General features: G+C 39.6%; 1 protein-coding gene across 1 annotated transcript; it reads left to right on the top strand.

The window, feature by feature from the left end:
* Positions 1-7,830: 7,830 nt before the first annotated feature.
* Positions 7,831-10,349, top strand: LOC126793993 (transcription factor MYC2-like). Its single transcript, XM_050520633.1, has one exon. It carries the CDS (start codon positions 7,918-7,920, stop codon positions 9,955-9,957), a length of 2,040 nt encoding a protein of 679 aa, XP_050376590.1. The 5' UTR covers positions 7,831-7,917; the 3' UTR covers positions 9,958-10,349.
* The last annotated feature ends 8,313 nt before the right edge of the window (positions 10,350-18,662 follow it).

The raw sequence follows: 18,662 nt of genomic DNA, 5'->3' as shown, positions 1-18,662 counted from the left end.
AACTCATCAAATCACTTATTGACTCGACATATTCTACACGTCTCTGCAAAAAAGTTTATAAATGGGTAGGTGAGCAAAACCACGCTCTCAGTGAGTGGATAATGTGATATGTTAGCAAAACTATGTTATTTTACTCACGCTATAAAATAGTATATCATATACGTACATTTCAAAACAATGCGTCACATGAATCATTCAATTTAGTGATTCACATGAGACACCTAATGGACTTTTTGCCATATACTTCGACATAACTCAATCAAGAAGTTCACATGTTTCATGACTAGTCAAATAATAACTCCAACATCATAATATATATAATCCAATACAGTTCACAAATCGACATGTTTCACTTTAAAATATATAGATATTTCATAAATAGATCAAAAACATACTTTTCGACCATTTTCAAAGCATATAAGGACATTCGAAAACACATTACATAAACCACTCACCTCGAGAATACGAATCGTCACCCGGATTGTAAATCGAGACACCTAAACGAGCATTCTAGAAACCACCGTTGGATCTAGCTCAAACCTCTAAGATAGGAATATTATGTCTATACAAACACGCAGCCACTCGAAGATTGCGAATTGGTATTACAGATCAAATGTTATGATCCACAAAAATTTCATCACAAACTAATAAAATAATAATAAAAGTGTTGAGAAAGCACGTCAAGGGGCTGATCATCTATTTATACACCTTCAAACTGACACGTGGAATCCAATGATTGGCCACATGGTGCCACATCTAATTATTCACCAAGTGACGTGTCAAGGTGAATCATTGAATTTTGGGTAGAAGCGGACACGGTGGGCTGTTTTCCTTGGTCATTAAAGATACTTTTAGACCAATGGCAAGGTACCACGTGGTAGTAAATAAGATTTCGATTTAAATCCAATAAATCACCAAAAATAGCTTGAGATTCTGAAAAATTCACTGAAAAAATATGACAAAATAGAATTGAACGTACTTAAAAAAATATTTAAAAATCAGAATATTACACTAAGACATGATAAAGGATTGTGATAAACATGTATCTTCTCGGTGAATAAGCATGTGCAAATGTTACTATAACGAAAAATGTATATTTAAGCCATGCCAAAGGATGATGATAAACAATTAACTAATTAATGGAAGACTCCCCCCTCAGATATTACTGTAAGGACACCCACTTGCTGCGGAATCAAAGTTAATAAATTAACTTTGATATATCCTTAATGGCACGTCTTGACGTCTAAATATATCTTAATGGAACCATGTCCTCATTCATAACCCCGACTAACGATAATTAATTAGTTATGTAGCGTGACGTAATTGATAATGACATGCAGGATCTGGATTCTTGGTAGTGAACTGGTAGTTATCTAATTAAGTAGCTACTAGCTAGTATGGTGATAAATGGAATTCAGAAAATAATGATCATTATGCACTACAAAATCTCCTTCTCGGGCTATGGAGCATTTCCGTCACAAAAGGCTTTTTTAATCTGACTCTTTTAAGATTCTGACACATCTTGATACAAGACTGACAATCGATGTCTAAAATTTGGACGAATGAATACACTCTTAGATATCGGGCTCTAGAAGTTCTCTAAAATCTAAATAAGGTTGGTCTCACTATCCCTTCTCAAAAAATAAAAAGTCTCACTGTCCTCAATCCTCCTCGCATCGAATACGATATGCCACCAACATAAACAGGAATGATCGACAAGAGCCATTGTCACCGATGTGACATACTTTGGCAGAAGAAAGATTTAGTGCTAGCCGGTCGGAAGTGATTATCTAAGTGCATGATCAGGTCTCCAAAATTAATGGTTTACTGTGTATATAGGCATAGATACACTCCTCTGTGTTTATGCTATAAGTCGAGAATACTCAGAATAGAATGAAAGACTGATCATGTCTCGCACTTGTTCTAACTCAGAAGTTAGTTAGAAAGCTGTATATTAGTAGACTCATGACTTCATTGACTAGTCCCAAATCAAGAAAGCCTCACTTAATTAATTAATTTGTTTCATGGCATGCAGCTATAAATTAACCAACAGTACGTATAGAAGCTAAATACAGTAGTAGATTGAGAAGCAGGAAGAAAACTTACGTACCCAACCCAATGCACACTGATTCACCTTCCAACGGTGAAAATTTACCTTCAAGAACTGCTGCAACAGGAAGAAAGAGATATATATATATATATATAGAGGAAAGTTCACCAACAGTCCCTGAACTCATGTGGTAAAGACAGTTTGATCCCTGACCTTTAAAAAGGATCAAATAGATCCCTGAACTCTTATTCTGATATCAATAAGGTATTTCTGTTAAAACTTTTAGAATATTCCGTTAAAATATTCTTTTTCTGTTAATTTTGTCATTTTGTTATTTGTTAGTTGGGAATTTATTTATTTGAATTGATCTAATCGAAGATTAAACCTTTCGCGTTGTTCTGCAACTTTGTTATTGCATTTTTCTCTATATAGATAATCTAGAAATTCAATCCGGCTAGGTCTTAACGGATCAATATCTGCTACTCCAATCTCTTTTTGGAGATGAATATGTTCGTCGTATAGGACATTTAATATTCTACAAACGTATTCTATGGAGTACTGACTTTCTTGAATATGTTTTGAATGAAAGCACATTTGCCACTTATCAGTAGCTTTTTCAGTACAAAAAGACTGGTAATTTTTATGTCTGACTTCTTTTTTATTCGATAAAATGAGCCAATTTTGTGGCATAAGCCTGATCTTCACTTGTTTCTGAGCGAAACAAGCTCTGATACCAGCTAGGGCGAATCTAACCGATGCTCAAAATGTGAAGAGGTTTATGATCTTCTTCAAAAATTTCTTAAAGAACTTCAATATTTTCTTGGGATGCGTAGATTCTACGCTGTATTCTGTAGATAATATCCTAATAATTTTTGGTATTTCTTGGAAGGTTCTTCCTATTTTGTTATTAGTTTTTTATATTTTTCTTTTTCTTGTTGCAGTTTTTTTAAAGACAGTTTAGCAAACGCTAAAAGCATAAGTCTAGAAGCTATGATAATTGCTATGATGATAAAATAACTGTTTACCTTTGAGTATAGAGGGTAGATTTAAAGATTAGTAAACTTCTTAGAAAAATAAATTTTAAGAATTAGGTCCACCATGCTCCGTCAAAATTTTAACAAAATGACAAAATTAACATAAAAAGAATATTTTAACGGAATATTCCAAAAGTTTTAACAGAAGTACCTTATTGATATCAGAATAAGAGTTCAGGGATCTATTTGATCCTTTTTAAAGGTCAGGGATCAAACTGTCCTTACCACATGAGTTCAGGGACTGTTGGTGAACTTTCCTCATATATATATATATATATATATATATATATATATATGAGGTGGAGACCCTAGCTAGAGAGGTTCAGTGAAGCAAGCAATGCTGCTATAGTAGAAGTGCATGAATATATAATCTCACGAGTCCACGATTGAGGATGGGGTTTGACCAATGAAAAACAAAAGGATAAGAATAAAACCCCATTTATAAATAATAAAATAAAAAAAAGAAGAAGAAGATAAATAGAAGGCAGGGGTTTTTCACATGGGAAGGTGCAATAGACACGTGCCTAGCAGAATACAAATATTAGAATCAACATAAAAAACGAAAACAAAACGTGCTTTTACGACACGCAACACGCAAAACGTGTCTGAAGAATTAATCAATTTTAATCATCTGATTAGTTTAATTAATCATAAAACAACAGAAAGAGACGAAATGCAGGCGAAACAACCAAGGGTCAGGATTAAAGATCATGATGCCAGCGCGTCAAGCCGGCCCCACGGTCATGTTTTTTATTCTGTCCCTGAGGGGGGCGTTGTCTGTTTGCTATTTCATTTTCAATTTTTGACCAACGAGATGGATCGCCGAGTTATTGGCGAGTGGCGGCTACTGCTTCAGGTCGTTTTGGGGAATGTCGGCAGTACAGGTTTGTTACTTCTTTCGAGGGAATGATGTATACCATGTATGCTGTAGCTCATGCCAATTGAGTAATTGGTCGATGGTCTGGCTGGGGTGTATTGATAGCTTGATGTGTATTGCCTGGTGTATTTTAGAGGAAGCATGGAACCAACTCTATCAGCTCGGATACTTGCGAAATGAGAATCATGTGTTCTAATCTAAACTCATGCACGAGGGAAACCGATGGTATGCACTACAGTGCTTAAGTACCGTCCAATATTTTAATTAAATCGAGACAATCAATTCATGAAGAATGTCATTAGTTTCTTGACGGTGACTCATATGCAAAATTTAAGCAGCTTTTCGGATTAAGAGCATCTTCAACAGTTTTATTATTTTAGAGAAAAAAATAAATTTTGGAGAATATTATACTTTTTTATTCCAACAAATTATGCATATCATTTTTTAAAATAGAGAAAATGATGAGAGAATGAGAAATTTTTCAAATTTGCAGTGATATGTAAAATTTCGCATAAGCAATAACATTAAATGCTACATTTTCTCCAATAACTCAAGGTTTAATATCAACCAATCAAAACAATAATAAATTTGAATCATTTATTTCAAACTAGCAAATTAAATATATAAAATAATTTATAATTATATAAGTATGATTATATAATATTTTATTCATCTGTAATGAATGCCAAAATATGCAAAATGCAAAAACTATTAGAGTTTGAGCATTTTTTTTAGAGATTTTGGCATTTGCTTCTCAAATTTAGAGAAATTTTGCTAAAATTATTGGAGATGCTCTAACTAAAATAGAGGCATATCGGAGTATTCCAAGTTCTGATGACCTTTTTCCACCCTTATTTGTAATCTCTCAACCACTTCTTGGATTCAGGAATTTTTTCCTCTTTAATTTTTCAAACAAAGCTACCCTAGGTTTTCCTCTTTTTGTTCTTCACCATCACCTCACTTGCTTCGTGAATTCCTCTTCTCTCTCAGCTATATTTTGGGCGTTGATGTTCCTCTATTGATCAATTGACAAAGAACAAATGATGGTCTCCTGAAAAAAGCGAGTGGGTGGCGGTGAAATGTCACCGGGAATTGAGTGGTGAAGTTGGTTAATTTGGAGTCATGGGTTTCGGGTTCGAGTTCAGGGGTTGTTCGGGTCTGAGTTTAGTGACAGATACTAACATAGACTTTTAAATAGTCACATGCCTCTCAGGCACCTTTGAAGCAATAAATACACTCTTCAAGTACAAGTCGAACTTTGTTTTGTGATGGCTCTTAAAATTATAAGGGATGACATTGTAGGTGATAGTCCCAATTGAATTTTTCATTTTCAGAAAGAGAAGAAGTTTTTTACCGTTAATTTAACAGGTCCATAATCAATCCTATCTATGCCACCATACGTTGTATAAAAAAATAAATGTGGGAAAAATTACCCGCTCTTAAAGAAAGTTATAGACTCCCTTTTATTTTTGATTAAAAAACATTTTAATTCTCACGGAAAAAATTAAAGAGAAGAACTGCGCGTTATTCTCGGCATCTCTTGCACACCACCCAGCAGCGCCTCTCACATTCATGGCAACCATTTCCTCCCAGATTCATCAACCTCCATTCTTTTCCTTGATAGAAACTTACAGCATGGCCAGATTTTTAGAAGAATTTCAGACCACAAAAGACATTTTTATTAGAGGCGGTAAGTTTTCCCTTCTAATCATACCTTCTTAATCGTCCTATTATGTGGGGCTTATGAATGCATGTGTTACCTATCTAATTTTGCAGGAATCCAACTGCCTGTTTTCCTTTTCAAATATTGTTCGTGAGATAAGGCAAGAATTTACCTCATGTGTATTTATTATTAATTGGTGGATATGTACGTTCTTTGTTCTTATTCATTTCACATGTCTAAAAATTTCATTATGAGCTATGTATATACATGCACTAGCAGCTTTAGTTCTCATGACTGCATTTAATAATTAACAAGTACTTGTTAAATGTGAAACTAAAGGAAAATCCTATGAATAATGGACAGAATATCATTATACGTACAATAGCGGGGATCGAGTTGCACTTCGTTACTAGGCAAACCTTGTTTTCCATTATAAAGGTATTCATCTTTTGGTATATAGTTTTGCAGTATATTATTGCATAGCTAGACGGATTTAAATATTTGAATTGATGTAGCAATTGCACCGATGTTGTTGCTAACTAAAATACAGTCCACTTTTCAAATAAGAGCATTGGAAATCCAGCAACAACCATTCCAACACTTAGCAAGAAAGAGGGAGGATGACATATATATATACACAAAAAATCTCAACTCTGGAGGTCCGGACTGTTTGGATTCGGCCATTCCGGCCACCAGTGACGTGCAACGACGGCGCCGACCAGCACAATCGCACTCCTCTCCTCCCGGCGCTCCTCTCTGTGCCGGTTGGAGCTCCAGCGCCGGCATACTCCTCCCGAAATATGCAGATTTATGGAAAAATCAAGAAAAATGAATGGCTGAATTCAGACGGTCCGGACGTCCGTAATCAAGAACTCCTATATATATATATCATCATCATCACACTCGTTTCTTAATGAAGTCACTCACGATGAATAGAGGAGACTCGTAATTGAGGATGAAGATATAGCAAAATTCGTAGATGGAACCAACTAGAACAACCTTAAGTACAGATTCATCTTTATCATTTGCTCGGGTGTTGCCAACACAGTTCCGGCTACAATAGTCCTTAATAAAACAATTAAATCCAAATAAAAAGCATGTAGCAACCCTAGAAATTACAGTTCTTCACCGTAAGCTAAAACTTATATATATAGTTGTTATTATATATTTTCACCGTAACAATTCTTAGTTTTCGTCTTGTATGATTGCAAGTCATGTTGAATAACTTGATACATATTTTTGTTCGATTTAAATTGATGTTGAAGTTATAACAAAAACATTTATTCATTTAATTATTAATTCACAAAGATCATTTGAATATAGAATGAAGTTTATAGACAAATTAATAGAATGTATGATTTGAAAATATTACAAAAATTATAGATATATAATAGTTATATTAATAATATGATAATTAATAATTTTTTAAAATAAGGACATTTTGGACACTTTTAGGATGTGTATTTAGTAAAAAATAATTTAGTTAGTAGTGTATTAAGTAGATATATATATTAAAAAAATTAGTGGAATGTATTTAAAATTTCTCCATCATTATTTCTTAAAGAGACGTACGGCTGCATATGTAGCCCAAGAGAAACATCACAACTGTAAGACGTTTTTTTTAATTATCTTAGTAAGCGAAAGAAAACCACACACAAAAATCCTACAAATAGCAAAGGAGACGACTATAAGAACTCATGAATTGCTTGACAAAAAAAAGGAAATGACACCATGGAGCTAAATCTCTTTCTACAACTCAAGTAAATATACCAACTAAAGTAAGTAAAACAATCATAACATTGAGTTCGTCATCTCGAGACTAAAGAAGTAAAGATCGGAGTATTGAACCGCACACGACCAACTGCCATAAAAAGAAAAAATAAATGTAATATTGAGTGACCATTGGAGCACAATCAGTGGTCAGTCAAACCCCCCCAATCACCCCCTCTTTCTTTCCTCAGGTCAACAAGTCAAACACTTCCCCAAGCCAAGACACGCCTTGCACGTGCCACAAGGCGAAACTCCGAGTTAAAAATACTTAACCCCACACTCCCCCGATTAATTCCCCCAACTCGCCAATACCTCGTTTCTCAGAAACTTCATCACTCCTGAAAGAGAGAGCTTTTCTACTCCCCCAACTAAATTTCAGCAATTCAACCACAAAATAAATCCCCAATTTCTTCTTCTTCGCCCATCATCTTCCCATCCCCTCCCCCATTTCTCCACTCTACCCAATCCCATCAAAGTAATCAAACCACCCCCCCCCCCCCAAAACGCAGCGTTTCACCATCACATGACGGACTACCGAATACCACCCACCATGAATCTCTGGACGGACGACAACGCCTCCTTGATGGAGGCCTTCATGAGCAACTCCGACCTCACCTCCTTCTGGGCCGCCACCCCGTCCCAGCCCGCCGCCCAGCCCCTCCACCAGCCCCAATCCTCCGCTTCCACCTCCGACTACCCCCGCCCCCCGGCGGCGGCTCAGTCACAGGCCCCGCCGCCGGTTTCGGCGCCGTTCAACCAGGAGACGCTGATGCAGCGCCTCCAGGCGCTGATCGAGGGGGCCAGGGAGAGCTGGACCTACGCCATCTTCTGGCAGTCGTCGTACGACATGTCGGGCGCCTCCGTGCTCGGCTGGGGCGAAGGGTTCTATAAAGACGAGAGGGACAAGGGGAAAGTAAAGCCCAAAACGACGACGTCTCTTGTCGAGCAGGAGTACAGGAAGAAAGTTCTGAGAGACCTCAACTCATTGATTTCCGGCGCCGACACCTCCGCCGACGACGCCGTCGTCGACCAGGAGGTCACTGACACCGAGTGGTTCTTTCTGGTTTCCATGACCCAGAATTTCGTCAACGGCGGCGGGTTGCCGGGTCAGGCGTTCTTCCAGTCCAACCCTGTCTGGGTCGCCGGGCCTGACCGCCTCGCCGCCTCTTCATGCGAGCGGGCCCGACAAGGTCAGGTGTTCGGATTACAGACCATGGTGTGCGTCCCGACGGCGAATGGTGTCGTGGAGCTGGGCTCGACCGAGCTCATATTCCAAACCTCCGATCTGGTGAACAAGGTCCGTGTTTTGTTTGACTTCAACAATCTTGAAGTCGGTTCTTGGCCAATGGCCGATCAGGGAGAAAGCGACCCGTCGTCGCTCTGGATCAACGACAACCCGTCCAGCACAATCGAAGCCGTGAAAGACTCAGTAAACTTAGCTCCGGCGACTTCAGGACCCAGTACAAGCAACCATCACATCTCCAAGAATCCGATTCAGTTCGACAACAGCCACCACAGTTCGAGTAGCTTATCGGAGAATCCCAGCGCCGTTCTCCAAGTCAGTCCCCACCAGCAACAGCCCCAAGTCACGCAGACGCAGAGCTTCTTCACCAGAGAGCTCAATTTCTCCGATTACAACGGCTACGACGGCGGCAGCGTCAAGAACTCGACCTCCAATTCCCACTCCATGAAGCCGGAGTCCGGCGAGATATTGAACTTCGGGGAGAGCAAGAGGACGTCTTACAGCGCCACCAACAATAACGGGAAGCTGTTTTCGGCGCAGTCCCAAATAGCCGCCGCAGAGGACACTAACAAGAAGAAGAGATCGCCGACGTCCAGGGGCAGCACCGATGAGGGGATCCTGTCGTTTACTTCCGGAGTAATTCTACCGTCGAGCAGCGGCGTCGTGAAATCCAGCGCTGGACCCGCGGATTCCGACCACTCCGACCTTGAAGCCTCGGTCGCTAAGGGGGCTGATAGTAGCAGAGTTGTGGAGGAAAAGCGACCCCGGAAAAGAGGTCGTAAGCCGGCGAACGGCAGGGAGGAGCCGCTGAACCATGTGGAGGCAGAGAGACAAAGAAGAGAGAAGCTCAACCAGAGATTCTATGCGCTCCGAGCTGTCGTCCCAAATGTGTCGAAAATGGACAAGGCGTCTCTGCTCGGCGACGCCATCACGTACATCACCGAGCTCAAGACGAAGCTGCAGACGACGGAGTCCGACAAGGAGGACCTCCAGAAGCAAGTGGAGACGTTGAAGGAGTCCCGGTCGTGTTCGGGCTTGGACCATGAGCTTAAAGGGTCTACTAAATTGGTCGATTTGGATATTGATGTCAAGATACTAGGATGGGATGCCAGGATTCAAATCCAATGTAGCAAGAAGAACCACCCTGCGGCGAGGCTAATGGCGGCGCTGATGGAGCTGGATTTGGATGTACACCACGCCAGCGTCTCGGTAGTCAATGAATTGATGATCCAGCAAGCCACGGTGAAGATGGGGAGCCGGATTTATACGCAGGAGCAGCTCAGGTTAGCCCTATTAGCCAAAGTAGGGGATGCCAGATAGAACATAGCTAAAATTATGGTGGTTTGTGTTGCTATTATCTGCGGCGGCAGGGTGCTTTGGGACATTTTATTTAAGGTTCCTGGCAAAGCAGCGGAGCTCAGCTCTGTATTATACTGTTCTATGCGTTTCGTTAGTAGAATTTTAGTTATGCTGTTGTAGCATTATAGATCGAGATTCATCTCTGAGGAGCGTAAGCTAGACGAGCAATTTTCCATGTAGCCATTGTAGCTGATTTGGAAACCCTGGGTGTTCTTGTATCCATCATCTTCAATGTGTAAATATGCGTCATAATATTCCAACTTTCATGAAGTCCATGAGAGTTACCAAGCCAGTAATGTTGTAGCAATGGTATTTGTATCGGAATGTAACATTGTAATCGTTTTGCTTCTCAAGTTCAAGCACTGATAGCACTAGCAGCCCAAATTGTTTCGATTTCGCCCGAGTTTTAAGTAGTGTTTCTGAGCATGTTGATGGAGACCCTTTCAAAGTGCATGCATCAATAAAATTAAGTTCAATGAATTAAGTTTAATGTTGAATTGTATATTGGGTGGGCTATAATGGGAATATTTATAAATCTTTGGCAATTTTCTCGCGGGGAATAAATGCTCCCAAATTCTAGAAGATAGGCTTCTAGTGGACGAAATAAGAGTCATCATCTGGATTTTACATTGCTTTTCTAAGCAAAAACTGTTGTGCAAGTAAGCAGCAGCATGAATAAATGAATGAAAGTAATCGTAATTTGCGACAGAAATGCCATTTGGTCCCTTTGCGACGAGTGAACTCTTGAGTTTTGACTCTCAGACAATTAATCCACAACGAAATGTGTCTCACCACCCTTTCAAAGTGACGAGATAATTGCTTATTGCAAGAGTAAAACACTACACTAAAAATCACAAGCGGATAATCTTGTCATTGATTATGGTTTTTGTACAAAGATATTTGAGGAACTTGTGAATCAAATTCAATCCTACTGCTGCAGTGTATCCAGAAAGTGACCTATTGATCTTGGCTTTGCAACTTGCCTATATAAATAAAAAATAAAAATCAAAGAAATTTAGTAATTAAACACGATGCTTTGTTAAGCTTGACCCTACCCTGTTTATATGAATTAATTTAACACGTGGTGTGGTGTGGACGTCCAAATCAAGCAGAGCCTTGTGATAATATAATCTGAGCCACTTAGCTTGAAAAGGCTTCTTGGAGATTAAGAAATGAAGCAAACAGCAGGTCCCAGCAGAATCTGAGGAGCTGTATGCCATTAACATTTCTAGTAGAATGATAGGTTGTTAGTTGTTACTCTGATTATATTTTAAGATTTTTTGTCACTTTGTTTATGTCTACCTAAAAGGTGGAAGGTGATTATGAATCTGATGTCGATTTCTGTTATGATAATGAGATTTACCCCGTAAATTTTGTAACTCCTAGTTTTATTCTTTAGTCGCGAATGTGTGTGCATGCATGTTCAAGAGTGTTCAACAACTTTAAACCTCGGAATTACATGTATTAGCTATGCCGTATCAAATCATTATTAAAAAATTTCCCATCAATTTTCTTGTTTCTGGATGTATGATTAATCAAGATTATCTCCAAATGAAAAAGAAGAAGAAGATAAAATACAAATAATTTAGAGGGGCATACAACTTTTTTTTATTCACGGCGATGACCTATCTTTTTCGGGGTCTCCAATGCTCATGGGCACTCACGTGTGCGAGCGTAAGGCAGTCCACAACCGGAACTGTAGGGTATCCCCACAGCTGAAGGTAATACCTCCGGCATGAGACTAATCCCTGCAGGGGCCATGTGAAATGGTTCCAGCCCTGGCCACAATAATGTACTCATTGGCCCAACAAAAGCCGAGCTCTTCGCTTTCAAGGTCTATCAAAAACGCGGAGGTGTAATGTCATTGCCAACAATCGAACCCGTGACCAAAGCCACATTTAAGTCCTGGTCAAAAGAGTTGCCGCAATCAACAATCACTACACCACACCCCATGGTTACTCTCCAGATATTTATCTTGTCTTGGTTTTGCTATGGAGGTGATTGACATTATTGCATTTTAGTACCATATTTCTTTAATTTCTTACATGATGATTTCTCTATGATTATCTGAACCCTCAACATATATGGAGCCAACCTCATTTTCTCCATGTTTATTCGGGAAAATACATTGGCACTTTTGAGATACTAAGATGGATGGAGTCTTTGGTGTTCCTCATCTTCCAGCTTTACTTGGGTTTTTTGCGACACACTTCGGCACCTAATTAAGATGGATTGTGATTAATCTACATGCAGTTATTGTATGACTGAGTTTGTAGCTCAGCCATAGATTTGCAAGTGAATTAATACTAGACAAAAATGCGTCTCAAAAAGAGAGAAAAATCATCTCTCTTAATTTGTGCCTTAGTTGCCTTGATCTTAGGAGACTACAAGGGTTCTGATCATGGCGACAGTATCTGTTCGCATGGAGGAATATACCACTCGATCGAGGTATTAAGTACTCCTTATTAGAGAAATCATCTTCCAGTACTCAGGTGTGATCTTGTACAGTCGCTAGCTATTCCTTTTTACCAGTCATATACTGATTATACTCTGATACTCGTATACATAATCAGCAATAGAAAAGGAAAAAAGAATATAAAGGTTGGTATAAGTACCAGTCAAGTCCTATATGTTAAGTTTTTATAGAGGCCATTGATATTGTATTTAACGACGAAAGCATTGGCTATGCAAGGCAAAGGTTGAATGAGTAGGATGAGTTCATTTTATAATCGAACTTTACATGGTAGCTAGCCAATCTCCTTCATCTGAAATTTTATTTGATTAATTTGTATCATCTGGAAGGTTGTTGTTGAGACTTCCTTCCCTATTCTTTAAGATAGGGCCGGGAAGCACTTTCTGGATCGATGTATCAGCTTATGTCTTTCAGCTCATGATATGTACCGAACATGGTCACTCAAACAAGAAGAATTACTTTTCACTGATGAATCTAGATTTAACATAAGCTTAATTGTTTAACAGTTATCATTTAAGCCTGTCACACTAATAGCTCGCTGGGGCCTTTTATTTTTAGTCTCAAAGATGGAATCCTCCAACCATGGTAGAGCTTCATATCTTCCCATGTCAGTCTTTAAGAACAAATTCTCACTTTAGTAAAATTCAAATCAGGCTGGTAAGTTACCGGCGATATATATGGCTATGTCATCATCAAAACATGTAATCGATCTGAGACCGGATTCCATTAGAGTATTGCTTCTATTGCTTTATATAGGTTCCCCGACTGATAGATGCCAATCACTCAATCGGCCCACACTCGTCAGACGAGAGTGAGAAAGTCAGTATTGCTTCTATTGCTTTATCCTCTTTTCGTCCTTGATACTTCTTCATATTTCAAATGTATACATGATATCACTACGCCAGATACGGAGATGATATTCTTCGTTGCCTAAATATATTCGGGCGACGGATAACTAGACTCGTCGCAAGAACGAAACATGTGGTCGCCTCAATACTTTCGGGCGACGACTTTTATAACTCATCGCTTCAATTTAATACTTCGGCGACGACCTTTGTATATGTTTGCCTTAATATATTCGGGCGACGAATTTTGGCAATATCCGTCGCTTAAGTTTCTAAATATCTAGGCAGCCAGCTGCTCTTCAAGACGACAGAATTCTGTGGTGCAAAATACAGAAAACCTACTGCAGCTGCGATATACTGTTCATGGAGTGAAAAAATTTAATTTTTGGGATTGAAAGCTTGTTCTTCTCCTTTGCCATTGATTTGTAGGGAGGTTAGTATAAACTTCATCACTTCATTCATTCTTGGTGTCCTATATAATGCTAGATTGAGGTTGAAGTTTGAATTTAATTGGAAATTAGAGTATATTGGTTGTTTGGGTAAGAGTTTAAATTGTGATTTTGTGTTAGTTTTAGTGTTAAATTTCTTAGTTTGTGTTATAATTAGTGTTTTGTTGCTCAATATGTATTGAATCTTGAGGATTTAAGACATTAATATGTTCAAGTTTGGCCTATTTGATTTGAAAACTCCAAATTAATTTAGTGTTTAAATAACTTAAGGGACCTTAAATTGCTTATGTGATTTGTGTTAGATTTAGTGTTAGATTAAATTAAAGTAATCTAATGTGCTTATGTGATTTGTGTTTGATTAATTTGGTGGTTTATTTAGTTTTTTAACTTCAAATTTAGTGTTTGAATAAAGTAAGGGGCCTTAATGTGCTCATGTGATTTGTGTTAAACTAAGTGCAAGATTAAATTAAAGTAATCTAATGTGTTCATGAGATTTATTTAGTGTTGATTTGTGTGTTAATGTGCTCATTTACGCTTGTTTTTCAATTTCATTATTTTTATGTGTTTATCATCCGGATTAGCATTTGTGAGAGTGAATCCACCCTCACAATAATGCACCGGTTTGCATTTAGCTTAGAATTCTCGTTCGAGAATCAATTGTACGACATTTGATTCTTGAATTGTCCCATTTTTGGACAGTTTGGGAGAACATGACTTTGTTGAGCGACCTTGCACTTCATGTGATTACGTAAATGGTTTTGGGTTTCGATTTCGACAGAATCTCCCTACACTGTTCCTCGAGTGCAAACTAGGTTTAGATATTTGTGCACTTGGGGAACTGTAGGGAGATGCTGCCGAAATTTACCCAAAACCAATAGCGAAACACATGAAGGCAAGAGGCTTAACAAAAGAAGTGTTCTTTTGAATGGGATAGGACCCTAACCGGAGACATCAGGTGAAGAGGAACATGGAAAAGTATTATTTCTATTGTATTGTTAATTTGCTAACTATGTACATATTTACTATTTATGTAGGCAAGAATATGGATAAGAGTTGGATGCAGTACAGTCATGTTGATCCAATATACCTTACCGGGATTTATCAATTCGTGAACTGGGTCAGAGATACAGCAAATGGGAAGACTTGGCACTATTGTCCATGCAACCGTTGTCGTAACAGTCGAGATCCGGTCACGATTGAAGTCATGTATTCACACTTATCTCATCACGGTATGTGGCCTAATTATACAGTATGGGACAAACACGGTGAAGTAACAAATGAATCGAGAATTGACGAGCTTCGAAGACACCAGCGCCTGATCTCTCTTTCCTCCGCCAGCTCCCCCACTCTGTAACACCAGCACCACCCAATCTATCTCTCCTCCGCCTGCTCCCCCACTCCGCAACACCAGCACCGCCCAATCGATCTCTCCTCCGCCTGCTCCCCCACTCCGCAACACCAGCACCGCCCAATCTATCTCTACTCCGCCTGCTCCCCCACTCCGCAACACCATCACCGTCAGCAGCTCCGGCACGTTCGACGACGACCCTCTCAACGAACCCCCAGTACTTTCAATTCGGTGTAAGAACAAACCCGGTCATCCCAATCTCTCTCTTCAGTTTCATTTACAACATGTTTATTACAACTCATGGTGTTACGACCCGAATCTTTTACGATTCGTGGCAAGAATAGTTTAATCTTTTACTCGAAACGAGAGTCGTACTACATGTGATGACTCTAAAAGTTGACTTTTTGATGCGTAAGTTTTTCGAGAAAACTTTCTTCGCGAAAGTCGTATATGAATTCGTGGACACGTGGCACGCCTAAATCGGAGTTTGCGCGGGAAAGTTATGAATCAAAAACATATTTGGGCATTTTTGGAATTTAGTATAAATAGGGGGTTAATTAGAAAAAAAAAGAAAAAGGAAGGGCGGGCGGACGATTTCGCAGCAACCGACCCCGACCCCGCCTCTATCCACCGCCCGTTCTCCGCCGTCCGGCCAAAGTGGGCTGCCGCACGGGTCTCTTCTTGGAGCTTGGAGGGTCGCTGATCGATCGAGGTAGGTGGCACCACCCCTAGCTCTACCGTTCGGGAGCTACAAGGTCGAGAAGCTCCGACTGCTCTTTCATTCTTTTTGTCGGAACTCCCTCCTCCGGCCACCATAGGCCGGGAGGCTTGGTGCGTTTTGAAGGCCTCGTTCCATGCTTCAATCTCACCGAAGGAATTGAACCAATTCGAAGGGTAAGTGGTCGAATCGACGAATTTAATTTCTAGGGTTCTTGAATTTGGGGGTTTTTGATTTCTGATTAATTGGACGGTTTAAAGTTGGTTTGGTTGTTGATGTGAACTAGAAAGTTGTTAGAAATGTCGTATAGATTGTGTTGATGAAATTTGGTAATGATCGAAGATCGCCGGTAGCGGCGGCGCCGCCACTATTCCGACGGTGCGTGCGGCGGCGCGTGGTGACATTGTTAGGCCAGTGGGTTGCTCCTTTGTGTAGTATTCGTCGATATGAACTTATCGACATATTAATCGATGAATTTGGTTGTCGTACTTTGTTGATAATTTAGATTATCGTATAAAGGATTACTGTGATTGTTGTGATTATGGTATACTTGGTGTATGATGATTATGATGATGGTTGTGTTGATGAGTGTTGGTTGGGAAAGGTTTACGATATTAATGGTGCAAGGGTGCATGGGCTTAGAAATGCCGGAAGGAGTGATTTGGTAAATTCGGTGTGTTGGGTGTCTATAGTAATTTTAGTTAAATATTAGGTGAACTACGAATGGCTTGATCCCCGGTAAAGAGTACATAGGCAGCCCAAACAAGGTTTGGGTGCAGCCACAATTATTTTAGATTAGATATCGGGTTACGTTTGCAAGTATTCAATTTTGAGGCTAGGTTCCTGGCTACGAGTGGACGTTAATTTAAATATATGCATGGATGCATATTTATTTATGTGATTTCGAGCGTTATATGATTTAATTGCTGTGCAATGATAGTTGGCTGACTTGGATATATATATATATGAGATATATATGTTTATAACGCCTTATTTGATTTAATCAGAAAGTGTGGATTTTTATCCAGGAACGGGGTTCTCGGGATTTATGATATCTATATTCATATTGAGATTTATACGTACGGTTGGGAACCGTACTCGTTCTAATTATTCTTATCCGTTATCCTCTCCTCTAACTTGTTAAGTTAAAGGGGGCACGATCAACAGATAAGAATGATTTTCTATCCTATTCCGGTATCCTCTCCTTTAATCTTATTAAGGAGGCACGATCAACGGAATCATATTCCATTCTATCCGGTATCCTCTCCTTAGCAACATCAAAAGGGGGCATGATCAACGGATATGAATGATACCTATTTGTGTAACTGTGTTGGTAGACTGTATTACTTTTCCGCCTGGAGGGCGATGCCGCCTGAGGGGCGAGGTTATGTATATCACTATTCCGCCTGGAGGGCGATGCCGCCCGGGGGGCGAGGTTACTTGTTAGTACTTTTCCGCCTGAGGGCGATGCCGCCCGAGGGGCGAGGTTACTCGATAGCACTTTTCCGCCTGAGGGCGATGCCGCCCGAGGGGCGATGTTACTTGATAGTACTATTCCGCCTGAGGGCGATGCCGCCCGAGGGACGAGGTTACGTGATATCACTTTTCCGCAGGGAGGGCGATGCCGCCCGAGGGGCGAGGTTACATGATATCGTTTTTCCGCCTGAAGGGCGATGCCGCCTGAGAGGCGAAGATATATAGCCGGCTAAGATATGATGATTCAATACCCTCTTCGTGAACGTGACGTGACGGTATTGAAAACTTGAGATTTGTTATGTATATATATTTTGGCCGGGGGCCTATTGTAGGACGTTGTCATTTAGTTGACTAGCGGGGCTAGTCGGTTTCTAGCTATCTCTAATTATTATTAGTTGACTAGCGGGGCTAGTTCAGTTGTGTATTGAGTTATTAGTTTGACTAGCGGGGCTAGTCTTATTATTTGCCGAATTATTATTCGAGATTGAAAAATCCCCTAAATTGATTAGACAGTTCCGGGATTATAGAATTTATTCCAGGAATTATATATTATGTTAAATGACGACTTTGGTGGTCGTAACGTGGGTTGGGAGGTTATGGTAAGAGGAGCGGAAAGCTCCAGGGATCGATTGATATCTTATGTCCTAACGTCTCATAGCGAAATAGACGTTTTTATGAATGTTATAGGTTGAGAATTTTTATTGTTGATGCTTCAATTTGTCTAAATGTTGTGGAGGCCGTTTTGACTGGAGGAGCAGATGGCTCCGGGAGTTTAGGGTGGTTTTGAGATATTAGAAGTGTCGTTTTCGTGCAGGTATAGTTGGCTACTTTCAGGGGAGACTATACCAAAATTTTAGTAATCTCCTTTGATAGTGGTCCCCGCACGATCTGCCTCGAAAGTATGGTACATTTTTTGAGGCGGGTCGTGTCACATGGGATTATAGTTTCATAGTTTTATTTGGGGATTTGTTTGTTGACTTTGGGTGTATATGGTTTCTCGTAGTGTATCAATATTCCTGTGTATAGTGTATCAATATTAGTTTATCTGGAAAATTTGATGACATTGTTCTTGGGTTCGAATCCCTCAAAGATTACACTGTCAGTTTACAACTCTTGTAATTGATTTTGTAATCTTTAATCCAATTGAAATTGTATTATGTATCTAAGTAAAATTAGTGTATGGTGCTAGGTTTGTGTTTAAATGTTAACTATTTTGGTTGATATATGTTTGGTTGCTGAGTTTGATGGGAGTGGCAAATTCTCGTTCAATTCTGTAATAAGGAAACTGCACATTTGGGTTTCATGTCATATATCGGTAAATAAAAGGAAGTAGAAGTATGCAATGATATTTTGAAAC

The sequence above is a fragment of the Argentina anserina genome, chromosome 5 (assembly GCF_933775445.1).
Source record: "Argentina anserina chromosome 5, drPotAnse1.1, whole genome shotgun sequence".
NCBI classification, from domain to species: domain Eukaryota; kingdom Viridiplantae; phylum Streptophyta; class Magnoliopsida; order Rosales; family Rosaceae; genus Argentina; species Argentina anserina.
Note: the sequence above shows the minus strand (reverse complement) of the source record. Positions and strands in the feature narration are given on the sequence as shown.

Bases quoted from the DNA above. Each gene is read 5' to 3' on its own strand.
- LOC126793993 (XM_050520633.1), top strand. From the start codon at position 7,918: ATGACGGACTACCGAATACCACCCACCATGAATCTCTGGACGGACGAC.